Source organism: Eulemur rufifrons, chromosome 12 (assembly GCF_041146395.1).
Source record: "Eulemur rufifrons isolate Redbay chromosome 12, OSU_ERuf_1, whole genome shotgun sequence".
Classification (NCBI taxonomy): domain Eukaryota; kingdom Metazoa; phylum Chordata; class Mammalia; order Primates; family Lemuridae; genus Eulemur; species Eulemur rufifrons.
Window position 1 is genome coordinate 5,443,336 of NC_090994.1, and position 24,261 is coordinate 5,467,596.

Below are 24,261 nucleotides of genomic sequence, written 5' to 3' on the forward strand. Positions count from 1 at the left end.
GACACAGGTGGAGCTCGGGCCCTGTCCTCTGCCTCCCCGTGGTACTCACAGCATGGGGATCTGGGGCAGGCTGTTCCGCTTCTCACCGTCTGGGGAGAGAGGAGGGAGAGGGAGGCTGGAGGCGGGCACAGGGGCCTGGGTGGGCAGCTGATCTCCTCATGGCTTCCACATGGGAGGTCCCCCATCTGCCTCTTCCATTGTCCCTTAGCCGCAGAGTGGGGGCCAGGGAGGCCTCAGGCCACAGCTGGGGTCCTCCTGCAGGCTGCCTCCTGCCAGACTCCACACGCCCCTGCCCAGACCCCCATGTCCTGATTCCAGCCCCAAACAGAGACATACAGGAGGGACCAGTCACATTCTATCACTGGCTTTGCACTTCCTGGAGAGACAAACACCTCCAGGAGCTGGCCTCCGCGTGGCCCTTGACCAGAAGGGCTGGGGTGGAGCGTGGACAGGGCCTGTAGCCCGAGATGGGCCCACAGGAAGTGTCCGGCTGGGCCAATGACAAGCCTCTTTATCCACTTATCGGTTGACGGCTTAGCATCTCCCACTCTGCCTCTGGGGACTTGGCTCAACTGTGCTGCCACCCACAGTCCTGACACTTTGCCTTTAAGTGGAACCCACCTTTCCTGGGGTGGACGATGAGAGAGCCTCCGTGCTCCCCCTGCAGCCGGCAGTAGCCGTCTATGAGGTCAGCCATGTTCTCAGCCTCCGCAGGGGACGAGGTTTTGATGGACAAAGCCTGCAGGAAGGGACCGGCCACAGTGAGACCCCAGAGCCTTGGCTAGGGGCTGCCCCCCAGGGCTGGAGGAGGACTGCTGGACATGGCACCCACCCCCGCCGGGTGCCACCCACACCTCTCCCAGGCTCGGCTCCCTTCCTGCGGCCACCAGGGGGTGCTCTGTCACCCCAACCGAGCACCCGGGGCTCTCCGAAGGCAGGTCCCAGGCCTGGTTGGTTTCCTCTCTGAACACACAGCACAGTGTGCTGTCCCTAGCAGGTGCTCAACAAGTAAAAGCAGAAACTGAGAAAAGGGAAGCGGAGGGAGCAGTGCAGGACAGGTGCACAGAAGGAGCGAGAGGAAGGGCCTGCAGTCTGACCTCTTTTACCCACACAAACCCCACGCTGCTGCGGGCTCGGTTTCTGGGTCATTGTTCACTTGGCAAAGCTTAGGCCTCTGGTTTGTACCTGATTTCTGGTCACCTGACCTACCCTAAAAAGTTTCCCCATTTCTTTCCTGACAATAAAAAAAAATATCTCCTGAATGTCTTTATAATTTATCTACCTCCTGGCGTCTTGTCTAAGCACTGGGTGGTTTCTTAACAAGATCCCCCAAACCAGGAAACTCCTGGTCTCCTGCCCACCCTGGTCAGCAGCCTGAGCAAGGACCCCCCACCCTGCAGTGACGCCCCTTGGAGCGCCCAGGTGTCCCTGTGCCCAGAGATGCTCACCTGGGGGGCGCCCTCGATGCCCAGCTGCAGCACCGCCTGGCCCTCCTCCAGCGGGAGGCACCGGATAGACCTGATGTGCTTGAACTCGGCCAGGCAGGTGGGCTGTGGGGAGGGAAGGGGCCCTTCAGACCATCCCACTGCGGGGATCAGGCCGTGCAGACTGGTCAGGGGCGGGGGCATGGTGGGCGTGGGGCAAGGAGGAACTGGGAGTCTCTTGTGGGGGTGGCAAAGAGAGAATCAAAAACCATTCAGGCCAGAAGGACCGTCTGGTCCCAGCCCCTCACTTTGCAGGAGAGAAAACAAGGTGGGGAGAGAGCCAGGACGCGCCCAGGGCCATGTGTCAGGTTGGCAGTAGAGCCGTGACTGCACCCAGGTAACCCCCCAACTCCCAGGGGAGTCTTGCCCCATTTGGCCATTGAAAGAGCAACTCGTCCATCCAAGCCAGGAGAGTAACAAGGGCACCGTCACTCCTGCTTTCCCGCCCCACGCCCGTCTCGGTGCCGAGGACAGTCACGGGCGGTAAAGAACCATCTGCCCCAACTGTGATGCCCAAACACCCTCACCCAGCGGCTCACTCCAGGGCACGGCCTCGGGAGGTGTTTGCTCTCAGTGACAGGGACAAGGACAGCATGGGTCAGACAGGGCAGGGGCAGCAAAAAGGCGCAGACATCTCTCCGCCTGGGCTGGGTAGGGCTGCCCGGCCTCTCTCTACCTTTGCGTCTTGACTGGTCAGCTGGCGGAGGCCCTTAGGGCCGATGACTAGGTCCACGGTGATGTTCCATCCTTGCTGGAATAAAAGGGGACCAGACCGTTGCCCCAGTTCTGCCCACTCCATCACCCAGAAATCTGGAGGAAAAGCCCACTGGGCTAGACGAAGGCCACTGTCTCCTGGGCCCTCCAGCTCCTTTGCCCTAAACCCATCGACTTCCCCCACCTGCCCACCTCCCGGAGCTGGTGGCCAACACTTCAGTCCCCGTGTCACACAAGTGGATCGACATTAATTCCACCGCAGGCAACTCCGAGAGGCCCTGATGCTCGAGGACCCACAGCTAGTTTGGCCTCTCCCGGCCCCTGGAGTTAGGCCCCGGCCCCCTTTCCCGAGGGGCTTGGGATTCGGGTCAGGGCGAGGACAGAGGGAGCGCGTCCTCACAATGAGTTCACAGCGATAGGTCTCCTGGTCGATGTTGGCAAAGCCGGCGAGCGTGTTGAAGAACTTCATGACGCACTCCTCCTCCCTGAGCGAGGCGTACTGCTGGAACGTCTGCTGGATCATCTTGCGGAACTGCTTGGGCTGGGGAAGGGGACGGGGTCAGCCAGGCCCGCTTCCCTGGGCTCTGACTCCTTCCCCCGGGGTCTCACTGCTGGGGGATGGTCCCCAGGGCCTATGATTGCAGTGGCCATCTATGACCTAAAACACCCCTGTTGCCACGATGGCCCTGTGAGGGAGGCAGGGTGGCATCCCAGAGCTCGGGCCACAAAGCCCACAGGCCTGACATGGGCCGGGAGCCTGGGCTCATCACATCCCAATTCCCAGCCCCAGAAGGGGCCCAGGACGCACTAGTTGTCCTGTGTCCTGATGTTCAAGGTGGCAGATGCCCTGGCTTCCCCCAGTGTCCCAGGCTGATCCGTTCAGCTCTAGCCTTGGGGCCCAGCACAAAGGGGTCTTTCTGAGCCCCCACCCACTGGATTCCTCACCTTTAAGTTCTCCTGCATCTGCTTTGGGAAAAACAAGTCCAGCCCCACTTCCTTTCTGAAAGAAGGAAAAAAAAAAAGCAGCATTTGACTCCCTCACCCCCACCCCAGGACTTCTGGCCAATCAGGAGGAGGCGAGAGAGCTTGGGGACTGGGAGAGGGACCCTGCCTGGCTCTGGGGAAGGGGTGAGGGGAGAGGCAGGGCAGGGGGCAGGGCCAGGTCCCAGGACTTACTCCAGGAGCTCGAAGTTGGACTTCTTGTCCAGGGCGTTGTGGGGCATGTCCTTGAAGAACCGCCTGGAGAGAGAGGGAGGGTATGGGGAGGGTGGCTGATGGCTAGGGGGTGGGGGGCATCAGGACCATGCACCCCGTGCCCATGGGTCGGCCTGGAAGCCCCTTCCCCTGCCAGATGTGGGAATTCCCAGGGGAGGGAGGAAGTTATAAAAGTCATAAAATGTGACATTTAAAAACTGAGCAAAAAAGGAAAACCCACAAATTTCATTCCTAGAAAAGACGTGCGTTCTGGGAGACCCGCTCTAGGACTGCACAGTTGTTGGGCTGAGGAAGAAGAGGGCAGCTCTGTGAACACATGGCCCGAGGCAGCCAATGCTGGAGCTACCGGTTCCGGAACACACCTCCACCTTCAGGTCCCGGATTCCCTTTGTGACTTCTTTTTCATTTATTTGCTGTCTCTGAGATATTATATGTGTGTATGTTTTTCATGTTCACCTAAATAATTATTAAATGCAGTACTGCTCATATAAAATCTTTAGAATTCATAGAACAGAAGAAAATGAAAATAATCTGTAGTCCTACCACCAGACGTGACGTCTATTAATATTTTAAATATGTTCTGTAAGTCCCATTTCTCCTAAAAATGTGTGTTTTGATAAAGATCTTTATGTATTTTTATTTGTAGCAATTGTGTTTTAAGCTGAGACCGAGTAGCCAATGTCCTCACATGAGCCAGCCTCCCTTCCCTGTGTAGGTCACTGTGTCTAGTAATTTTATTGACTGTTGTAGACATTGCCCTACTATTGATCTTATATTAAGGTAATTCAGTATTCCTTTAACCCAGGTGTCCTTATAGACATCTGGGAACAGTTTTGTGCTGATAATATCATAAGCAGAGACAGTCAAGTAACTTACAATTCAAAAGCAATGAATTTAGACAGTTCATTGTGTTTAGAAAATAGGAAAATTAGATCCTCACTTTATACTCCATCTAGAATATTATACTCTAGAATATTTTTTTATACTCTATCTAGAATACTATATACTCTATCTAGAATATTTATTCTAGATGAATTAAAAGATAAATGTAAATGATTAAGCCATTTTAAAACTAGAAAAATTCTCGGAAAGTATTTCCAAGTCATCGGGTCAAGAAGAACATCCAAAGCATGAATTCATAGAAGAAATCCCCAATAAGAACTTAAAACATGGAATGTTATATACTTAACAATTTTTAATAAATATTGTCTTTGAAAATATTTCCAACAAAATAAATAGTTCTCTCTTAACAAAAATATCATCCCAACTTTAGAAAAATAAATGCATTGGAAAAAATGAGAATAGATCTACCCTCTTAGTGGAGGTCATCTCTGGTTCATTGAATTCCAGGTAATTTTTAAAGTTTTTTTTCCCCTCTTTTTTTTACGTGTTTCCAGTATTCAACATTGAACAAATATTACCTGTTTTACTTGAAAAAAATTTAAGGCAGTGAGTTTAGTCAAACCATCCTCATGTAAATCATCGCATAATCTATGTTCACTGCCCACCCAGGTGGTCTGCTCCGTGGCTACACATTTACCTGGAGACTAAGTTGAATCCCTTTCTTAGATGCCATTTATTTTATCAGGAACTTCCTCTGTGGTTCCCCATCCTTGACCCCTGGGGTTCCCAATACACACACACCAGGTCATCCTTCTCGATTATTTCCCTTAGAGGAGCAAAAGCGATGCAAAGTAAAAATGAGAATAAAAAGGATGGAATCCTGTGATCACAGCACGATGAAACAAGTCGCCTTTCTAACTGGGGCAAGGTGAGTTTGTTTAAAATGCCATGAGGTGGAATGGAGGGAAAGCAGAAGATAAAAAGTCTGTTATATAAAATTTTTCTTATAGAATCTAGAATGACTACATTTAAATGAACATTAAGGAGTCATAACATTTTACGATGGCTCAGTAAATATTATTGAATTCTCGTCTTACAATATTGAAATATATTTCTGTCTTCTTCCAAGACAAGATCCAAGAATAGAAGGTCCGAAAACATGTTCAATAAACTAGGACTAGAAGGAAATCAAGAAATGAAATAAAGAATGTGGCATACCTACAGCAGATATTTTCATTTAGTATAGGTTTGGGATTTGGGTACCTACCCTGGCTGCCAGGGTAGTAGATATGAGACCTCATTTAGGGCATAATTTATTAAGCGAAAACATTTGCCTTAAAGGACAGATTTCATTACTTAAAAAGTTTGAAAAGCTAATGATTAAAAGAAAACTAATATCCTCAATATTCTTTTTACCAAAAATAAGAAGCCAATTCCATATATATTTTTTTTCTCCTGTTACAATTTTGGTAAGTACCAATGGCATAACATTAAAGCACAATTCAGTAAAGGTGATTGTTCAAAGTTCTAACTAAACATGGCCTGAGGATACAGCCTTCCGATGATCTCATTCAGTGGTTCTCAACTGGGAGCAATTTTGCACACCCCTTGTCAGCCCAAAACATCTGCAATGTCTGGAGATATTTGGGTTGTCATTCCTGGTTGGGTGGGGGGTGCTATTAGCATCCAGTGGGTGCAGCCCAGGGATGCTGCTAAACATCCTACAATGTACAACTGGCCCCCGCGACAAAGAATTTACCCAGCCTGAAATGTCACTAGTGCTGAGGTTAGGAAAGCCTGGGAGAAAAAACCCTTTTATCCAAGGAGAGAACTTAGGAAACTAAGAAGAGTGGCTCTTCCCTACCTCTACTTTTCTCTACTGGGTGTCTGACAGAGGGAGTCAAAGATGGCACCTGAGAAGGAACATTTTAGCTGACTAAGGGCAGCTCTGCAGACTTAGAAGTCAGAGGACTGTAGGGAGGGAGGGACATTCAGTTATAGGACATGAGGTGCTCATCTAGGCTGGAGAGTGGCTGCAGTAAAGACCCCAAAGCTCCCCACAGCCAATCGTGGCAGCTTTAGAAAGTGTCCAAGCCCAGTGTTACCTGGTCACCCTCCACATTCATAAAAACCTCTTATAGGCAGGATGGCCATCAGCAATCCCACTGGGCTGAGTGAGCTGCAAAAGGTACTTCTAGGTAACTGAACAAATAGGCTTGCTGTACACAACTCTTGGCAAATGGCCACCAAGGATGAGGACTTTAGTTCTTTCAGGTTACCCATTCATTCAAATATGTGTCACGCTCTCGTGTGCCAGGCAAAAGGCAGCACCAACCCTGACTTCAGGATTGGATGGGATTTCACAATCTAGTATTAATACACGGAGAACATATCGTCTAATGGAGCTATGCATGGCATGGCGGGTTCGCAAAGGAGGCAGAATGGGGTGAGGATGGAGCAGAAAAGGTTTCAGGATGAAGAGACCCTCGAGCTGGCTGGGGAGGAAGAGTAGATGGCCATGCTGTGTGCAACTGACACTTTCCAGGCCTGCTCTGAGGTTTCCTGTGAACGTACGGGGCAGGCAGGTGACACTGCCCGGTAAGTTTTCCAAAGAAGAGTTTGCTAGTCTGAAAAGGAGAACGGGAAGACTGTGCCAAACAGAGGGGATGCGGCACCCACCCCGGGGCTGAGAGCTGCTTCCCAGCCCCAGGCGAGAGTGGTCTCTGACGGTCTCTCTTGGCCGCATTGTTGAGTGAATGGATGAGATTTGACACTCGCAATGAAAGAATGCGGAGGCCTGGGATATTTAAACAGTAAATTAAAGGAAATTAGGCTTAGCTAAATGGAAGGATGAACTCATTTTGAAATTAACACTGAGAAATTAAAATGCATGAAAAATAACAGCAATTTTAGAGTGATTAAGGAGGCAGTGAACGGGAAAATGTTTTATTAGGAAAAAGGAAGCTCAGCAAACACACCTAGGGCATCCCAATCTCCTGAATCCTGCCTGCTTAGCTCACTCGCTATGTCCCCGAAGGGCCTCACAGATCATTTACAGCCTTGCTGTTGACAAAGGTGCCCAATCCCTCAAATGTGCCACAGTCTGAGTGTTACCAACATTTAGAGCCATCGAACGTCACTGGGATGTCTGGGAGAACCAGTAACATCGCTAATCAGAGACGCTGCTCTCCCCAGGGAGTGAGCTTCTGTGCTGAGTGTCATCTTAGCTGTCAGCCAGGGGCACTCAAGTTATCCCAAACCTGCCCAACCGCCATCCTGGAATGAGGCTGCGCCTGCTAGGAGCGCCCTCTGGTGTCTGGCTGGGGGACAAGCCTGCAAAGTTGAGCAGCTAACACCAAGGGGACAGTGGAGTCTACTGGCAGGTATAGGCCTGTGACTGGTACCCAGGTAAGAACAGCAGGAAATAAAGAAGCATCTTTGCAGTTGGCTATGTTTGTCTTCTGAACAGCAGTAGAAATATTAACATGTTATCAACATTTGGAAATTACAAGCCAAAATGCCTTCTGAAGCAAAGCAAGCTGAATGTTCTTCCTCTAATCTTGACTTACTATCAGTTACGACTTAACCAATCATGGGTTACACATTTACTCCAATCTCTTAGATCAGAGCATTCTGGGGCTCTGCTGGGGGTGGGAAATGGTCCTGGGTGTGCCAGGTTAAGGGAGAAAAATTGTTTGGTTCCTCAAAGTGGGCAGGTACCAATTTCTAGCATATAGGCCATGAATTTCAAATTTTAATTTACAAGAGGATAGTTAGATAATATATTCGGCATTTATAAACCACCTCCAATAAATCATTACAAATTAATTAGGTATCATTGTAACGATATCACATTCTAGAAAAGGCACAAGTATGGCAACAATAAAAAGGTCAATGGTTGCCATGGTTAGAAGGGAGGGAGGGATGAGTAGGTGGAGCAGGGAGCATTTTTAGGGCAGAGAAGCTCCTCTGTATTAGGCTACAATAGTACAACACCAAGAGTGAGCCCTAATGTAAACTAGAGACTTCCAGTGATAATTACCTGTCAATAGGGGTTCATTGATTACAAAGAATGGACCCCAGGGGATGGGGGGTTGTTGATAATGGGGGAGGCTGTGCTTGTGTGTGGGGAAGGGGTATATGAGAAATCTCTGTACCTGCTGCCAATTTTGCTGTGAATCTAAAACTGCTCAAAAAAAGTGTGTTAAAAATAGAGAAAGAAATAAAATGAGGGTAAAGATAAAAAAATTGGTAAAAAAGACAATTATTGAACACTTCCGTCCCTGTCACTGTTCTAAGTACTTTAAATATATTAATATACTTATTTTTCATAACAACCTTGCAAGGTTGCTACTATTATTAATCATTCCCATTTTACAGATGCAGAAACTGAGGCACAGAGAGATTAACTGACTTGCCCAGAGTAACACAGGAAACAGAAAACTCCACTGAGGATTCATTTCACTAATCTCATATCTCATGCATACATCATACCATTTTCTTTAAGCTAGGAAAGAATATATATATATTTTCCACTGGAGACGCCATATATCTGTAGGCAGGTAACCCAATCAATGATGTTAACAGGACTATTGCCCATGATTTGTGGGTAAGCCTATACTCTGGAAGCTTTTCAGGCAAGAGACACAGCCCTGGGAAATTCTGCCTTATGGCCTGATTTTCAGAAATGTGTCTGACTCTCTCTTGGCGAGAAATAGTTGTAACTTGCTTTTAAAATAGCCCATTATAACATAGAGCTTTGCATTCAACTTTAAAAATGATCAGGCCTGAAATCTTCTATTAGTTTTACAGAGTAGGTACGTTTCCTACCTTCTCCCTAACGTCCTATTCCCTGACCCTCGATGGTCAACCGGGAAGAATAGGAACCTCTCTCTGACTCTGTTCCTCAGACTCGGGAGATGGGAAACAATACGCCTCTTTCATAAAACAAGCGTGGCTTTTGGAATGATCCTTAGTTGGTTCGACAGCAGACATCACAGATTGCACACTCCCGACAGGACTGTCTGCAAGAGCCACGTCCTGGTGCTGAAGTCAACGCCAGTGATAGTCTGGGATGATCGGAGGACACGAGAGCATGAACAGAATGCTCGTGGGTCTTCTCCATGCTGCCATGTTACTAGGCGTGATGACTGACAGGTGACCTAAATGATGGGTGTCTCAAAGGGAGACTAGAGTCCTGAGTATGAGACCCATAAACACAAAGATAAAGATAAGCTTTTCCAAATTGTCTAATTTCAGAGAGGAAGAAGAGACTGTGGGATGTGTAGGAGCCGCGTGGTCTTGGAAGGCACAAAAGGGCTCAGGTAATAAATCAACTTCACATACTGCCCTTGGGCCACCAGCACTGAACTCTTAAGATCTCCACAAATGGCTGAGAGCCGGGCTGTCCTCTAACCGGCTACGGCGACGGTGGCTGCAGACTTCCTCTGCGTAGGGGATCCAAGTGCCACCAAGTGTGAAGCCGTGGGGAGCCCCTGAGGCTGCCCTTGACCTGTTCTGTCAGAAATGCCTATAATCTCAGATGCTGAAATCTCAGTGCGACCTCACTTTCCCATCCCATGGCTCTTCCCCTGTGGGGGGGCCCAGGATGGGCCAGAATTCCCCAGCTCTGTAGAAGCAGCAGCAGAGTTCTACTCTCTATCAGCTTTGAGGCCACAGGCAGGGTCAGGACCGCCCTGGAACTGCATTTGCAACTGACCAGAAGGAATCCTCGGCCAAGGTTTCCCTGGCAATGGTCCCGAAAGCCCTCCCATCCCCCCTGTGAGGTTCACTGCGTCCAAATCCCCCGGGGTTGGTGCAATATGCATATGCTAAGGTCCACCCCACCCCACCTGCCAAGCCAGAGTTCCCGAGGCAGACGGGGGCAGGGGACCTCTAGTTTATTAAGCTCCCAGGTGATTGTGATTTGCGACCAGATGTTGAAACTACTGCTCGGAGACAGATAAGAGGTAGAAAGAAGGGGAAGGGAGGATGGAAAGGGGTGTGTGTGGTGTGCGTGTGTGTGTGTGTGTGTGTGTGTGTGTGTGTGTGAAACTGAGTGAGGCTGTCTTGATCAAGACAGGGCCAGGGCACAGGTCTAGCCTCATCATCCTCCTCTGTTCCAAACAGCAGTGGCCCCTGACAGCCAGGAATATGGTCTCATTTCTTAGACTACCATTCTAATGATGTCATCCTAATGATGTCATCCTAATGATGTCATTGGCCTGCCATTGTACTGATGGTGCCTTCTGCCATCAGCCCCAACTCCCAGTCGAGAGCCAAGCCCACGATTCTCCAGTCTGTTCTTTTCCTTCCACTGATGCCCGGACCTAGACTGCGTCTCCCCCTCCCCTGCCTCCATCCCCGGCCATTTGAAGTTTCTCTTCCTCCCAGGAGCAGTTAAGGACCCTCCTCCCGATGCTGTCAGGATTAAGGCTCCTGCATGGAGTCTGTTTGGCACATGCTCACTGTGCCTCATATTATGAGGAATTGTACACACACCTGTCACCCCCCAAACATACGTTTGAGGGCATCTCTGGATGATTTATGAATTCCGCACATATGCACCGAGTGCCCCCTGGAGATGGGGACACAGCAGTGGGCACGGCAGGTGGAAATCCCTACATTCGCACGTCCCCCCGAATCTAGCCCGGTGCTCTGGGAACAGCTGCTGAGTTGCGTGAACAGTAGCAGAGACGATCGGGGGACAGAAGCAGCGAGCAGCCCGGAGGCCAGAGCAGTGGCCAGCAAAGTGGCCGGGGGAGTCTGACCAGAGCGGGAACTGGCCCTGCAGCCCCGAGGACCAGGTGCCGGGCACCTCCAAGCCTTGCCCTCTGTGGGCCACACTTGCCCCCTTCCCTGCTCTCACACACCCACTCTTGCTTCCCACCCTGGATGCCAGCCAAGAGCCTGGCACAGCACCCTCCCAGGAGGGCCCTCGAGGCCACGTACCTGAGCTCCAGACAGCCCAGCTGCAGGGCCATGCCCTCGCTGACCTTGCTGGCGTAGCGCTGCATGTAGTCGTTCCGGAGCTGGCGAGGAAAAGGGCCCAGGGTTAGACTCACACCCGCACCCCTGCTTCCCTGGGCGGAGGCCGTGGACGAGGAGGGGTTCCTAGAACACAGTCCTGCCCCGCTGAGGCTGAGCCCTTGTGCACACCGGCCTGGCCAGGAACCAGCACCGGGCAGGGACAGGAGGCTCCCCCAGCTCCGCCTCCCTCTGGAACCCAGGAAGAGGTCACGGTCATGGGGCTTTTGAGGCACTTTCACACACGTTCTCTCCCTGCTCCACTTTGGAGAGAAGGAAACTGAGATTTGGGGAGGAGCCACGAATTTATCCAAAGCCCTGTTGGTAAGTAGTGACAGATGTCATCAGCTGCCCAAGAAAAGCCTGGCTCTGTCTCTGGCAAGCCAGGAGGGCGATGAAGGAGGGATTTGAGTCTAGACAGAAGGTCACAAGGGCCCCTCCCGTGGACACTGCACTTGCTCTGTGCCTGGTGCCGTGCTGGGCACTTTTTTACATGCATGATGTCCAGTGGCACGTCGGACAACACAGCAACCCCTGAGAGCTGTTAGTAAATTTTCAGAATTTTTGCAAGCACGTCGATGTCCTATCGGTCGCTTGAAATAGGCGGTGGTGGGAGTGTGTACATCATGGAAATTGGCAAGTGCTACACTTCAGAGAGCCAATTAGCCAGCACACTGCCAGTGATGCCATGTGGTCCTCACAGCAACCCTACAAAGCGGGTATTCATATCATTGCTATCCCCACAATGATTTTATAGCAGAGGAAACGGCTTGGTGCAGGCAAAGGAAGTTCCCAGGACGCCAGGTCAGTACACGGCAGAGCCGGGCTGCGACGCAGCTGTGTGAGCTGCAGAGCTGGGACGAGCGCTACAGGCTTCTCTTTGGACCTGCTCCTGCTGCGTCACCAGCCAGGTCTCCCGGGCCACCAGGGAAGTCCAGGAGAAGCTGGGGGGCACACGGGGCAGCTTAGCCAGCACTGACATAGCTGAGAGAAGCAGGGTTGGAGCTGCTGACCATGGACCCAGGACACGTCTTCCAGAGAAGCTTCCTAGACTGGGCCCTCGAAATCCGGGCTTAGCCTTTCCAACTGCCTAGAAGAGGACGGACGACACTTGGCATTTGGGGGCCCTGGGACCCTGGGGGGCGGGAAGATAAAGTGCTTTTTACCTGTTGGTAAAAGTAAAGCAGCGTGGTCCTGTCTTTCTTCAAACTCTCCATGAAGTCTTCCGGCAAGTAGCGGATCTGAAGGTCGTACCTATGGCAGGACATTCACACTCTCTGGTGACACTGGGAAGCTGGGACAGGAATCTAAGGGAGGGAGTGGGACCCCCAAGGGCAGAAGCAACCCCTCCCCCAGCATGCAATGGGCTGCCATGGGCTCCTGGCCACCCATGCGGGACTCGTTTCTTCTTTTCCTCCTCTGTGGTTGGGCAGAGGATGGCAGAGAGGCCAGCAGGTGGTGGTCGCAGCTAGCCCTGACTGTCCATCTCTTCTGCCGCCTGGCGACTGTCTGCCAGGTTCACAGGCTGCCCCCCTGCCCTTCCGGTCCCCTTCCGCACAGCACCAGTAGCAGCCTGCCTAGAGATATTCCCAGATATCTGCCCTGGGCTGGGGATACGCTGAGAGCCCAGGTTAGACCTCGGAAAGGACACGCATCGGCTGCTGCAGGAGGACTAAGCCTAGAATGCCACTCAGATTTTCCAAACACGCTGAGGCTGGGGACTGCTCTGAGGGCTGACCTCCCAGCCCCACATCCGTCTTCTCCTGTCCCAGAGCCCGGGGCTCATCTCCTACCTCCACTCGGCTTCCACGTGGAGGCACTCATACTTGTCCTGCACCTCGCCCACCGTCATCTGCGGGTGCAGCCAGTGGATCTCGTCCGACTTCATGTGCTTCAGCCTCAGCCCGTAGCACTCGGCCAGCTGGATGTTGGGCCCGATGCGGCCACTCAGCAGGATGGAGGTGATGATCTCCTGCGGGGAGGGAGGGGAGGGACACGACTCAGCGGTGTTCCCCTCTGGGGGACAAGCTGGGGCATCGAGCTGGGGTTTTGAGCCCTGTGCATTGGACTCTGAGGATGTCCACTTAGCCGAGCTGATTCACTGGATGGTGGGGCGGGACAAGACAGAAAGACCAGACCTGCATCAAGAGGTTAAGTGCCGCAATCCCCACTCGAGAAGCGCGGTCACAGGAACGAGTGCTGGCAAGAAAGCAGGTGCCCTCTTGCTCCCACCTTCTTGCTAACCAGAGCTAACAGGCCACTCAGCCTGGTGCCCTAGCTTCCTGGCCTAGAGCCAGAGCTGGATGGACGGGGACAACTGGGCAGCTGCCGGGAAGCCCCTGTGTCAGTCCCTGCCTCGTTCTGAAATCACTTTGGTGCCATCTGCACTCGGTTTCTCCTGCGGTTCCACATGCAGTTGGTGAACTGGGTCCCCTCAGATGCAAAGTTAAAAACCCAAGAAAGCACTGACCCGGCTCTGCTGGTATCTTTGCAATGTGCACATCACCAAGCCTACACCACCCCAGAGACTGAATAATGCAGAGTAGGTGCTGTCTGACCCGAAAAAGGAAAGGGGCTTAACTATGCAGATTTTATGGGTTTTTTTTTTTAATATACCTCCCAAAAAGGTGTCGAATTTAGTAAATCAAATGTAATCAATTCTTTAACTGGAACAAAAAGAAGGAGTTATATCCTTTTTCTCAGAAGCAGATCTGCTCTTCCCTCTCTCCGCCAGGAAAAGGTCACACTAATATTTAAATACCAGTCTGAAGGAATGCCCAGTTGTCTGTCTACCTGGGCACCCATGTGTCTTGGTCCGCTTGTCCCTTGCCAGCTCTCTGGGACCCCATGGAGTCGGGTACCCAGAAGACCCTCAGCCTGAAAAATCCCTTTCCTGTTAAAAAAGAAAATGCCCATCAGGGAAGTCGACGACTGCTCTGAGACAGATGGGGAAACTGAGGCACAAGATGCACATGTGAGCAGTTGTAACCAATCATGCAGGAATCAGAATTCTCCTCAGAAGGAGGGAGAAGGCTGTGACCAGTGGTACCTCCACAGTGAAAGGGACAAGGGTAGGAGGAAAAGTTCAGGCCCATGAAAGTAACAATTTTGTCATCATTGCCACCAGTTTCTCCTGACCTCTTGCACTGCTCCACCCACTGTCATCCTGTCATAAGACCCAGAGCCCCCATGTCACTCCTGGAGCTCCCACCTCTGGTGTTTTTACACTCAGAGCCCTCCCCTCCCCTCGTTGAAACCTACTTGGCTAATGTCTCATCTCCTTGGGGCTGGGACCCCTGTGTGGTTTATTACTGAAAATCTCAAACACATGAAGTCAACAGGAGAGTGAAACAACCGCCTGCGTACACATCGCCCAGTCTCAGCGATGACCAGCATCCTGCCCCTTGCTGCATTTGTGCCACCACCTGCTCCCCCATCGTGACACAACTGTGACTATTTTTTCACAGTTCTTCTTTTAACGTAAAAGTCATATACATTAAAGCAAACACATTTTAGTGATACAATGTTGACACATGAATACACCTGTGTAACCCATATCCTAGTGAAGATATAGAACTTTCCAAATCCCTAGAAAGTTCCCCCATATTTCTGTCCTGGCCTGTTGGGGACCGGGCTGCAGAGCTTTGCTGCTCCAGCCCCTGACCCTGCCAGTCAGTGGAAAAATTGTCTTCCATGAAACCAGTCCCTGGTGCCAAAAAGGTTGGGGACCGCTGATGCAGAATATACTGTTCTGTGTCCACCATTTTTCATGCAGCATAATGTCTGAGACCATCACATTGTTGCATATATCAGTCATTTGTTCCTTTGTACTGATGAGTAATATTTTACTTTATAAATGAACCACCATCTGTGACACCTGGGCTATTTCTAATTTTTGGCTATTGTGACTTAAATTGCTATAAACATTAATGTACAAGTATTTTTGTGCATATATGTTGTCCTTTCCTGTGGATAGATACTGAGGGGAGAAATTACTGGGTCAAAGGTATATAGATGTATGTTTGACTTTATAAGAAATGGCCAGATTGTTCTACTTTGTGTTTTCGCTGTGACATGAGACGTTTGTTGCAACACATCTTCACTAACGTGGTGTTGTCAGTCTTTTTAATATTAGCCATTTCAGTGGGCGGGCATATCTCAATGTGCTTCAATCTGTACCTCGCTGATGACTGATGACATTGAACATGTCTTCACGTGCTCATTGGCCATTCACGTGGCCACTTATTTTGTGAAGTGGTTGTTCAAATCTTTTCTCCATTTTTTTTTTCTGTTGTAGTTTCATTATGGAGTTGTAAGAGATTTTTATACATTCTAGATAAAAGTACTTTGGAGGATATATTTCACAAATATTTTCTCCAGGTCTGCAGTGTCCTTATTCTTCATTTCCTTATCAGTGTCTTTTGATAGAGTCTAATTTATCAAAAATTTTCTTTTAGGGCTAGTACTTTCCGCATCCTAAGAAATCTTTGCCTGCCCTCAGGTCATGAAGATATTCCACATTTTCTTTTATAAGCTTCATACTTTTAACTTTTACTTTTAGTTCTGTGATCCATCTTAAATTAATTTTTGTGTATGCTCCAAGGTAGGGGTCAAAATTCATTTTTTAAAATATAGATCTACAAAATAAAATAAAATAAAATATAGATCTATAGTTGTTCAGCATTGGTTATTGATGTTCCTTTTCCAAATGAATTTTCTGTCTTTGTCAAAAATCATGTTGCCATCTAAATTTCCATCTATGTCTGTTCTCTCACTTCTGTTCTCGATCTTTGTCTGTACTGTGCCAATACCACACTGCCCGCATTTTTGTAGATTTAGATGAGATCTTGAAGATGAATGGCGTAAGTCATCTGCCATTTCCACCTCCAAGATTATTGGGATATTTCCGGCCTTTACATGTCTGTATAAATTTTAGGATCAGCCTGCCACTTTCTGTGTTAAAACTGTGATCTTAATAAATTGATAGCTTCAATGGGGGAGAATTGATTCTTCCAATCCTTGAACATGTCATACCTCTGCATTTATTTAGATCTTCTTTAGTTTCTCTTACGTTTTATAGTTTCAACATGTAAGTTTTATAGGTCATTTGTTAAATTTATTCCTAAGTAGTTTGTGTATCCTGATGCTTCTATAAGTTAATATTTTTTTAAATTAATTTTTTATTTTGGGGCTCACCCACTCTGTGATTTTCCTCCAATCTTCTTGCCGCTCTGCCAGCCCCCAGGTTCTAGCCTCAACCCCACAAGCTAGTAGAGCTGCAGCACTCGCCACCCCCCCAGGCCCCCCCAGATTGGAAAGCGCCCTCAGGCCAAAAGCCACAAACTTGCAAATCTCCTTCATTACAGCTCAGCTCCCAGAGAGCAGATTTCCCTCTGGTTTGGGCACTCTCCACTGCCCTCAGAGAATTCACTTCTATATTGTATCCAGATTTTCATCATTGTTTTCTGCAGGAAGATTAGTCCCACCAAGCTCTCCCTCCATTTTTGAAATCTCTGCGCTATTTTATGAACCAATCTGTGTTCTCTGCACATGGGAGAGGGCTGGGGAGCAGAGAGCCCCTTTCTAGGCACAGACAGGAGTATGAACCCCGGTGCCAGACTGCAGTAGCGCCCTCTCTGCCCACCACTACCGCCTAGCTGGGTGTCCTTGGACAACATATGGAAGCTCTTTGCATTCCATTTTCTCATCTAGAACATGGAGAAAATAACAGAACCTATTTGAAATGGTTCTGTGAGGATTTAAATTCATTAGATAAAACTCCTTAGAACAGCACTTGGCTCAAGATAAACATTCAAAAAACAGAAGAAAACAAAACAACACAACGCCGGCCTTATTTTAACACAGCAATCTCTTGCCGAGGCTGGTGGTTTGTAAACCAGATTGGGGAAAACAAGACAAAATTCTGTTTTTCCCTGAAGATTGGAATTGGAAGTATTGGTGGAACTCATGGCTTTAGAGATAGAAAGGGATAGAGTCAGAGAGAGAGAGAGAGAGAGAAAGAATATGAACTTTGTTCACGGAAAGGGCTTAGGAGCAAGACACTCTGTAGCAATTGCAAACCAAGCACTAAGTTGCAGTTTCCAAACACTTTTCTCCACTAAAAGAAAAATCCAAGCCTCCTTGCTGAAATGGCTGATTCTAAAGTTGGGGGGGAAAAAAAGAGTACAAGATGAGAAGATGAGCCTGGAACATTATTTTGTGCCAGAAAAACAGGAAGTGTTTAGAGAACATTGGGGACACGTAACAACGCTACAGAATTAGCCTGAGGGACTCACATGGGCCAAATCTGGGACAACTTAAGCATTAAGATATGTGATGATAGGAATGGATTATATCTCGTCAAATAAAAGAGAATCCAAGAGTGATAAATAAGTGGGGGAGAAGGGAACGTTCGTGCTTACGTAGTATGCCAACTATTAGACGTAGAAGAAAGGATGGAAATAGAAAATTATCATTTGGCAACGAGCTCAGTGTTGGTTGATTCAGGCAGGAGTCATCAACCGATGGTGAAGCTGGAGGGTGAAGCTTTGATGATGGGGAGGATATTGACATGGTCTCAGTGCCCACCCCCTCAGATGCTAATCCCATACAAAGGACAACTGGAGGACAGAAGTAACCAGATCACCAAAGTTAATGTAACCCGTGGTAAAACAGACAAACACAGTGGGCTTCCTGCCTCAGTGCACCAAGAAGAACACAGCGTCATTTCTGAGATATTCCTGCCAAGAGCTTGTGCCCCGAGTCTCGTCATGAGACCCAGAGACCCAGAGTGAGAGGTCTCCCCCGAGACCTATACACAAGACCTAAGGCTTGTGCTCTTTCATATTGGGGGCCCCTTCCGGGTTGGACAAGACTAAAGAGATAGAACAGCTAAATGCAACGTGTGCTCCTGGATCAGATAGGAAATAGCAGACACTGCTGGGACAGTTGGTGACATTTGGATGGAGCCTATGGGTTGGGTGGTAGTGTGAGAGCAACACTGACTTCCTGATTTAGATGAACGCAGTGCGGTTCTGCAGGAGAATGTCCTTGTTTGGGAGAAACGAAGCCTGGAGCACTTTGGTGATAAGGCGGCTTTGCCACAGCTCGCTCTCAAATAGTCCAGAAAAAGAGCCAAGATAACGGGCATGTTCGTGTGTTCGTGTGTGTGTGTGTGTGTGTGTGTGTGTGTGTCTGCTTAGGAAGAGATACAGCTAGTAACATGGCCAGTGATAAATTCGAACAACTGGGGAATCTGGGAGAAGTCAATATGGGAGTCCTTAGCACTGTGGGTTTTTTCCCCTTTGACTTTTCGATAAATTTGAAATAATTTCAAAATAAAAAGAGAGAAGGGACTCCAGTGAGGAGATTCCCAGGCACGTGAGAGGTGAAGGAACCAAATCAGGCAGACGGATGAGATTTGTGTCAGCCGGACAGGGCTTTGCAGCTGTCCCCCGCCCACAGTCTCTGCGAGGGGCCAGGTAGAAGCCAGACCTTTGTTTCGCAGTTGGTCAAACTCTCCAGGGCACGGCCTGAGCAAACATTTTTCCAGATTTTTTTTTTCTAAGAAGCAACCAATTTTGGTTGTATACGTGGTGGGGAAAGGTTAATTCTAGGTCCTTGGGGTGGAAATTCTCATTAAGAGACTTTTCACCTAACAGGTTTTCATAGGAAGGTAGGTTTCAGCGTTCAGGAAGAAAGAATGCGGGAATTTTCTAAGCATGAAATGCACTATTTGGAAGGCTGGCTGGTGCAGGGCAGATTCTTACGAGCGAGGCATTCTTTCCTGAGGGGTAACCTCAAGCTCCTGGGGACAGCTTTATCAGATGACATTTCTACCTACCACCAAAGTCACCAATGCTGGTATCTGATGTTGTGTCATAAGGAATTGGGTGGGTCTTTGTTCTTGGTTCCGGCGTGGGAGCCTCTAAACCTCTGGAATTTCTCAAGGGATCCGATTGCCTTTGTGGTTCCGGGTGGGTTGCTCAGACCACACCTGAATCTGTGCTAAGCAGGTGACTCTTGGAGGGTCCCTAATACTCTCAGGATGGCCATGCAGGAAAGACCAACCAGGTGATTAAGGTTGGAGCTTTGAGCCACATGATATCAACCCAATCTCCAGGGAGGGGAGGGGAGCTGGAGATTGAGTCCAATCAATGATTCAGTCAGTCAATCAATCAATCAATCATGCCTACGTAATAAACCCCAATAAACTGGATACCGAAGCTCAAGTGAGCTTCCTGGTTGGTGACACCTCCTGAGAACAGGGAAGCTTCATGTTTGGAATCTCTCAGACCTCATTCTGTATGTTTCTTCATTTGGCTGGTTCTAATTTATATCCTTTATGATAAAACTATAATTGCACATATAGCACTTTCCTGATTTCTGGAAGTTGTTCTAGCACATTATTGAACCTAAGGGGATAGTGGAAACCCCCAAATTTGTAGGCAGATGGTCAGACACCTAGGTGGCCTGGGGACCCTGGAGCTTGCAACTGGGGTCTGAGCAAAGGGGAGTCTGTGTTAACTCCAGAATTGCCTGGTGTCAGGATTGCATTGCAAAGGGTGCCAATCCTCCCAGCACATCTGGGGGAAACAGGGCTGACGACCACAAGTGACACAGAAAGAGCACTAACTTTGGAGTCACACAAACCGGGGCGTGAATGCAATTCTGACATGTACTTCCAGCAGGATGACAAGTTCCCCGGGTCACAGTCCCCTCCCTGCAGTCCCCCAGCCTCATCATGTCAAGGTGCACAAAGGTTTCTTCATTCAAACCATCAGCAACCATCGGCTACACATGCACCGTGCAAAGCGCGCTTAGGGGCTCTAGTGCACACACACAGGGCCCTCGTCTCAAGGAGCTTATACTTGGCAGACAGGAGGAAAAGCATGGCTTGAATTTAAGGGGGGCCCAGAGTGCAATAAAAGAAAGGTGAGCGTTGAGGTCTGAAATCTCACCTATTTTGTACGAGCCCCCCCCTTCCTCGCTCTGAGCTCCCCTGATATTCCCACAGCTTCTCGGGCAAACGGTGCCAGCAGCCAGACCAGCGCTCCACCCACAGCTCATGAATTGCCATTAGTGAGTCAATATTTCTTTCTCTATTAATAAATCGCTTTTCAAAACTGACAGTCTAAGATGCTTATCTCCTCACTAAATTGTCATATGTAACACAATTAAAAAAAAAAGACTGTCTTGATTTTATCGGTTGCTTTTTAGATAAGCCCGGGCTGCTTTTTTGCCGCAGGAAGACCTTTACTTCCTCCCAGGTCAGGCACTGAAATGCAGGCTCCCAGAAGCCTGGAGGTTAAAAGCCTTCAGGCGCTCTGCTCGCCTGCAAACACTGGGATTTCCATGGCTTTTCTTCCCGCTTGCTTGCGTAACACCGATTTATTTGCTTTTTCAAATAGTGTAGAGACCCCAAACTGCCTTTCCTCCATCCCTATTCTCTGGCCTTTCCTCTTATGGGTCAGAAACAAAGAAGGAACAAGGACGGATTGGCTTGTCCCTGGGCTCAGGATAGTGTACTTTCAAAAGTAACGTGGTCATTTGAGCAATTAATGGTTCAATTCCCTGTCCTTTGTCAGTAGTCGTCACGTTTTGTAACTTCGGTAATCTCCATAGTCTAACTATTTTCTGGGCACATGTATTTTTTTTTTCTTTTTTTTTGAGACAGAGTCTCGCTCTGTTCCCCGGACTACAGTGCCGGGGCGTCAGCCTAGCTCACAGCCAACCTCAAACTACTGGGCTCAAGCAATCCTCCTGCCTCAGCCTCTTGAGTACCTGGGACTACAGGCATGCGCCACCATGCCCGGCTAATTTTTCTATATATGTTTTTAGTTGTCCATATAATTTCTTTCTATTTTTAGTAGAGACGGGGTCTCGCTCTTGCTCTGGCTGGTCTCGAACTCCTGAGGTCAAACGATCCACCTGCCTCGGCCTCCCAGAGTGCTAGGATTACAGGCGGGAGCCACCTCACCCGGCCTTAAATTTTATTTAAAAAGGTGTCACTCTGAGATTGAGGACAAAGTCGAAGCAGGTGGCTTTGGCGAAAACCCTCATTGTTTCCTCATTTTCTGTATGAGAGGGTAAGACTCAAACTCCTTAGTGCAAGGCATGAAAGGCCCCTTGGGAGTTTCCCTACATGTTCTTTCCAGTCCTACCCACCTCTCTGCGCCCACCTCCCAAGTTGCTCTCTTTCTCTGCCCAGCACAGCTTGCTCTTGCATTCCCCTGGGCCGAGCACAGTCTATTCTTCCTGCCTGGAGGGCCCCAGCTCTCCTCTCCCTCCTGTCCCCGTCTCCTGGTGAGATCCCAGTTACCCTTCAAGGCCCAGTCAGCACTATGGTAGCCTCTGGGAAGTCGGCCCTGACTCCTGTGACACGGTGTTTGTTTTCTCCCTTGCATTCCCAAGAACTTTGCACATACATCTAGTAGGATAACATTATGGGTTGAATGGTTCCCCCCAAAAAAGATATGGAGTCCTAATCTCTAGTGTCTTAGAATGGGACCTCCTAGGGTCTTCGCAGACTAACAAGTTAAACTGAGGTCATTCTGATGGGCGGTAATCTAACATGACTGGTGTCCTTATAAAAAGAGGGAAATTTGGACCCGGGGAGACAAGCATGTAGGGAGAAGATCTGAGTGCTGCGTCTGCAAACCAAGGGACCCCAAAGACTGTTGGCAAATGACCAGAAGCCAGGAAGAGGCAAGGAAGGGGTGCCCTACAGGTTTCAGAGGGAGCAAACCCTGATCTCGGATTTGCAGCCTCCAGAACAGCGAGATGATATGTTTCTGTTGTTTTAAGCCACCCTATTTGTGGTACTTGGGTATAGCAGCCCTAGCAAACTAATACAGACATCCACCAGCTAGAACTAAAACAACTCTTTGTGTCTGACCTTGGATTAGACAGACATGGACAGTCGTTTTAGTTCCAACTGGTAAATGGTTATGAAAATTTAAAGAAATTTAGCTATCTCGACAGTGATCCCCCCATGAGATCTCCCCTCCCCCAAAGAGATTACAGTAAAGATGTAAATCAATTTCCAATTATTTTTAGATGACAGACTAACATATATATATATATATATATATATATTTTTTTTTTAAATGGGACACTGTACTGAGACCGGCTTCAAGGTAAAAGCAACTGGTCGGCTTTACGTGGATTACAGACGTGAAAAGCGCTTAGCACAGGGCTTGGCCCAGAGCAGGTGCTCCGTAAGTGACATTGCTGTGACGGGCAGATGAAGGGAGCAGGGACAAGCATGACTCCAGGGCCAAGTCAACCTGCGGAGGTGGTAAATTAACCCAAGAGTCTGTAATTAAGACATAAGGATGTGAGCCTGAGCTAGAGTCCAGGGTGCTTGGGCCAGAGCCTCCTCTGAAGCCCCTGCCTGGGCGGGAATAGGCACCTTGGGAGACGCACCTATGGGAGTAGCCGCGGCCAAGGGAAGGGGAGGGAGGTTGCCAGTAACTTCCAACAGCTGTTTAGCACTCGAGAGGGGCACGGGCAGTTAGAGAAAGCAGTCTCCGGGCAAGGAGGCCTGAGGCTCTTTGCGAGCTGGAGCCAGTGCCAGGAGCCGATGGGTGAAGGACAATTATGAGCTTTGGAGGAGGACCAGGCCACGACCACGGCTGATCCAGCCACGCCAGCCGGCTGCAAGAAATAATGCAGAGAAAAACAACTTCCCTCTGCCTGGAGCAAGAGTCATGAAGGGTTTTATGTTCCCAGGGCAGAAGTCACTCCCAGCAGGCCCCTCCCCTCCCTCCTGCTGTCCGTGCAGACAGGGGGTAGAGCTCCCAGAAAGTTAAAAAAAAAAAAAAAAGAGAGAGTCAAAAAGGTAACCAGAAGTCTTCTCTTTAATTGATTCGAGCAGAATGTAAGTGATAGCTCCAAAAAAAAAAAAAAATATTCTGTGAAAAATGAGACTGTTCCGTCAAAACTTCTGATTTACTAATAAACCACAAGAAACGGCTCTGAAGGCCAAGCTGAGATTTAGGAGAAATGCAGAACAAGAAAGATCGCTCAGGAAAGTACCAGGTGGATTTCATGTGTTTATTCCCCTAAGTCCACCTACTAACGTGTCTTTAAGCACATCGACTGCCACGTGAGTTGTATTTAACTCAGGCTGGTTTTGAGCCCGTGGCGAAGTGAAGCAAAACCCTGCAATTGGTTCATGAAAATCTTACTTGTTGATGTTCTTGTTACAAATAACATCGACAATTTAATTCTTAAAACATGGATTGCATTGCATATAATGCATGCACAGGAAACAATAAAAAGTAATAAATTAGAAAGGACAGTGTTGTTTTAATAAAACACTGTGGCCCCAGGGAAAATTTTTTTTTTCCTAGTGTGGCAGTCAATGTATTAAAGCAATGACTTTACGGTTCTTTTGGGCAACAGGTACAGTTCTTTATAGTTCTGTCTGCCTCAGGGCGGGAGGGGAGCGTGAGGTGGGTCACTTCAACGTGACAGGCAAAGTTTTATTTCTCACGTGGGGGGATGGGCTGAGGGCAGTGGCTTCACTGTAATGCTTCATACATTGCATCAGTGAGTAGCAACAGGGCACCACTGACATTTGGGGCGGGGGAATTCCTCGTTGTGTGGGACTGTTCACCTGTGGCCACAGCCTACTGAATGCCATGCCCCGCGCCCCAATCATGGTGGCAAAGTTGACAATGTGCCAACCAGAAAAAGCCCCTACATACGTCCCAACTCCACCTTCCAGGAGGTGTGGAACGGCCCCCAGGGAAAATTGCTGACTCACATATTGGGTGCCTATTTTCTTCTGCATATTCCAAAAAGATGACATGATAAAGCCTTTTAATGGACACCCAGTTGTGTGTCGGGGGTGTGCAAATGTGTGCAAAGTGTTCACGCTCACCCCCGTACATCTGTGTACATGGGTCTGTGTGCACCTGAATCGGGGCCAGTGACAGACACGGGGATCCTAAGTGACGGCTGTAGTGGGTGG

At 48.9% G+C, this 24,261-nt stretch overlaps 1 protein-coding gene across 1 annotated transcript in view; it reads right to left on the bottom strand.

The window, feature by feature from the left end:
• PTK2B (protein tyrosine kinase 2 beta) overlaps positions 1 to 24,261 on the bottom strand; it is a 109,675-nt gene that overhangs the window by 19,429 nt on the left and 65,985 nt on the right. The window contains exons 3-12 of the mRNA XM_069484837.1: positions 13,076 to 13,254; positions 12,449 to 12,536; positions 11,208 to 11,287; positions 3,375 to 3,437; positions 3,144 to 3,198; positions 2,599 to 2,739; positions 2,161 to 2,235; positions 1,449 to 1,550; positions 622 to 739; positions 50 to 89 (exon numbers count right to left, since the gene is read on the bottom strand). Of these exons, the coding sequence (XP_069340938.1) occupies positions 50 to 89; positions 622 to 739; positions 1,449 to 1,550; positions 2,161 to 2,235; positions 2,599 to 2,739; positions 3,144 to 3,198; positions 3,375 to 3,437; positions 11,208 to 11,287; positions 12,449 to 12,536; positions 13,076 to 13,254 (941 nt within the window). The remainder of the gene's footprint in view (positions 1 to 49; positions 90 to 621; positions 740 to 1,448; positions 1,551 to 2,160; positions 2,236 to 2,598; positions 2,740 to 3,143; positions 3,199 to 3,374; positions 3,438 to 11,207; positions 11,288 to 12,448; positions 12,537 to 13,075; positions 13,255 to 24,261) is intronic.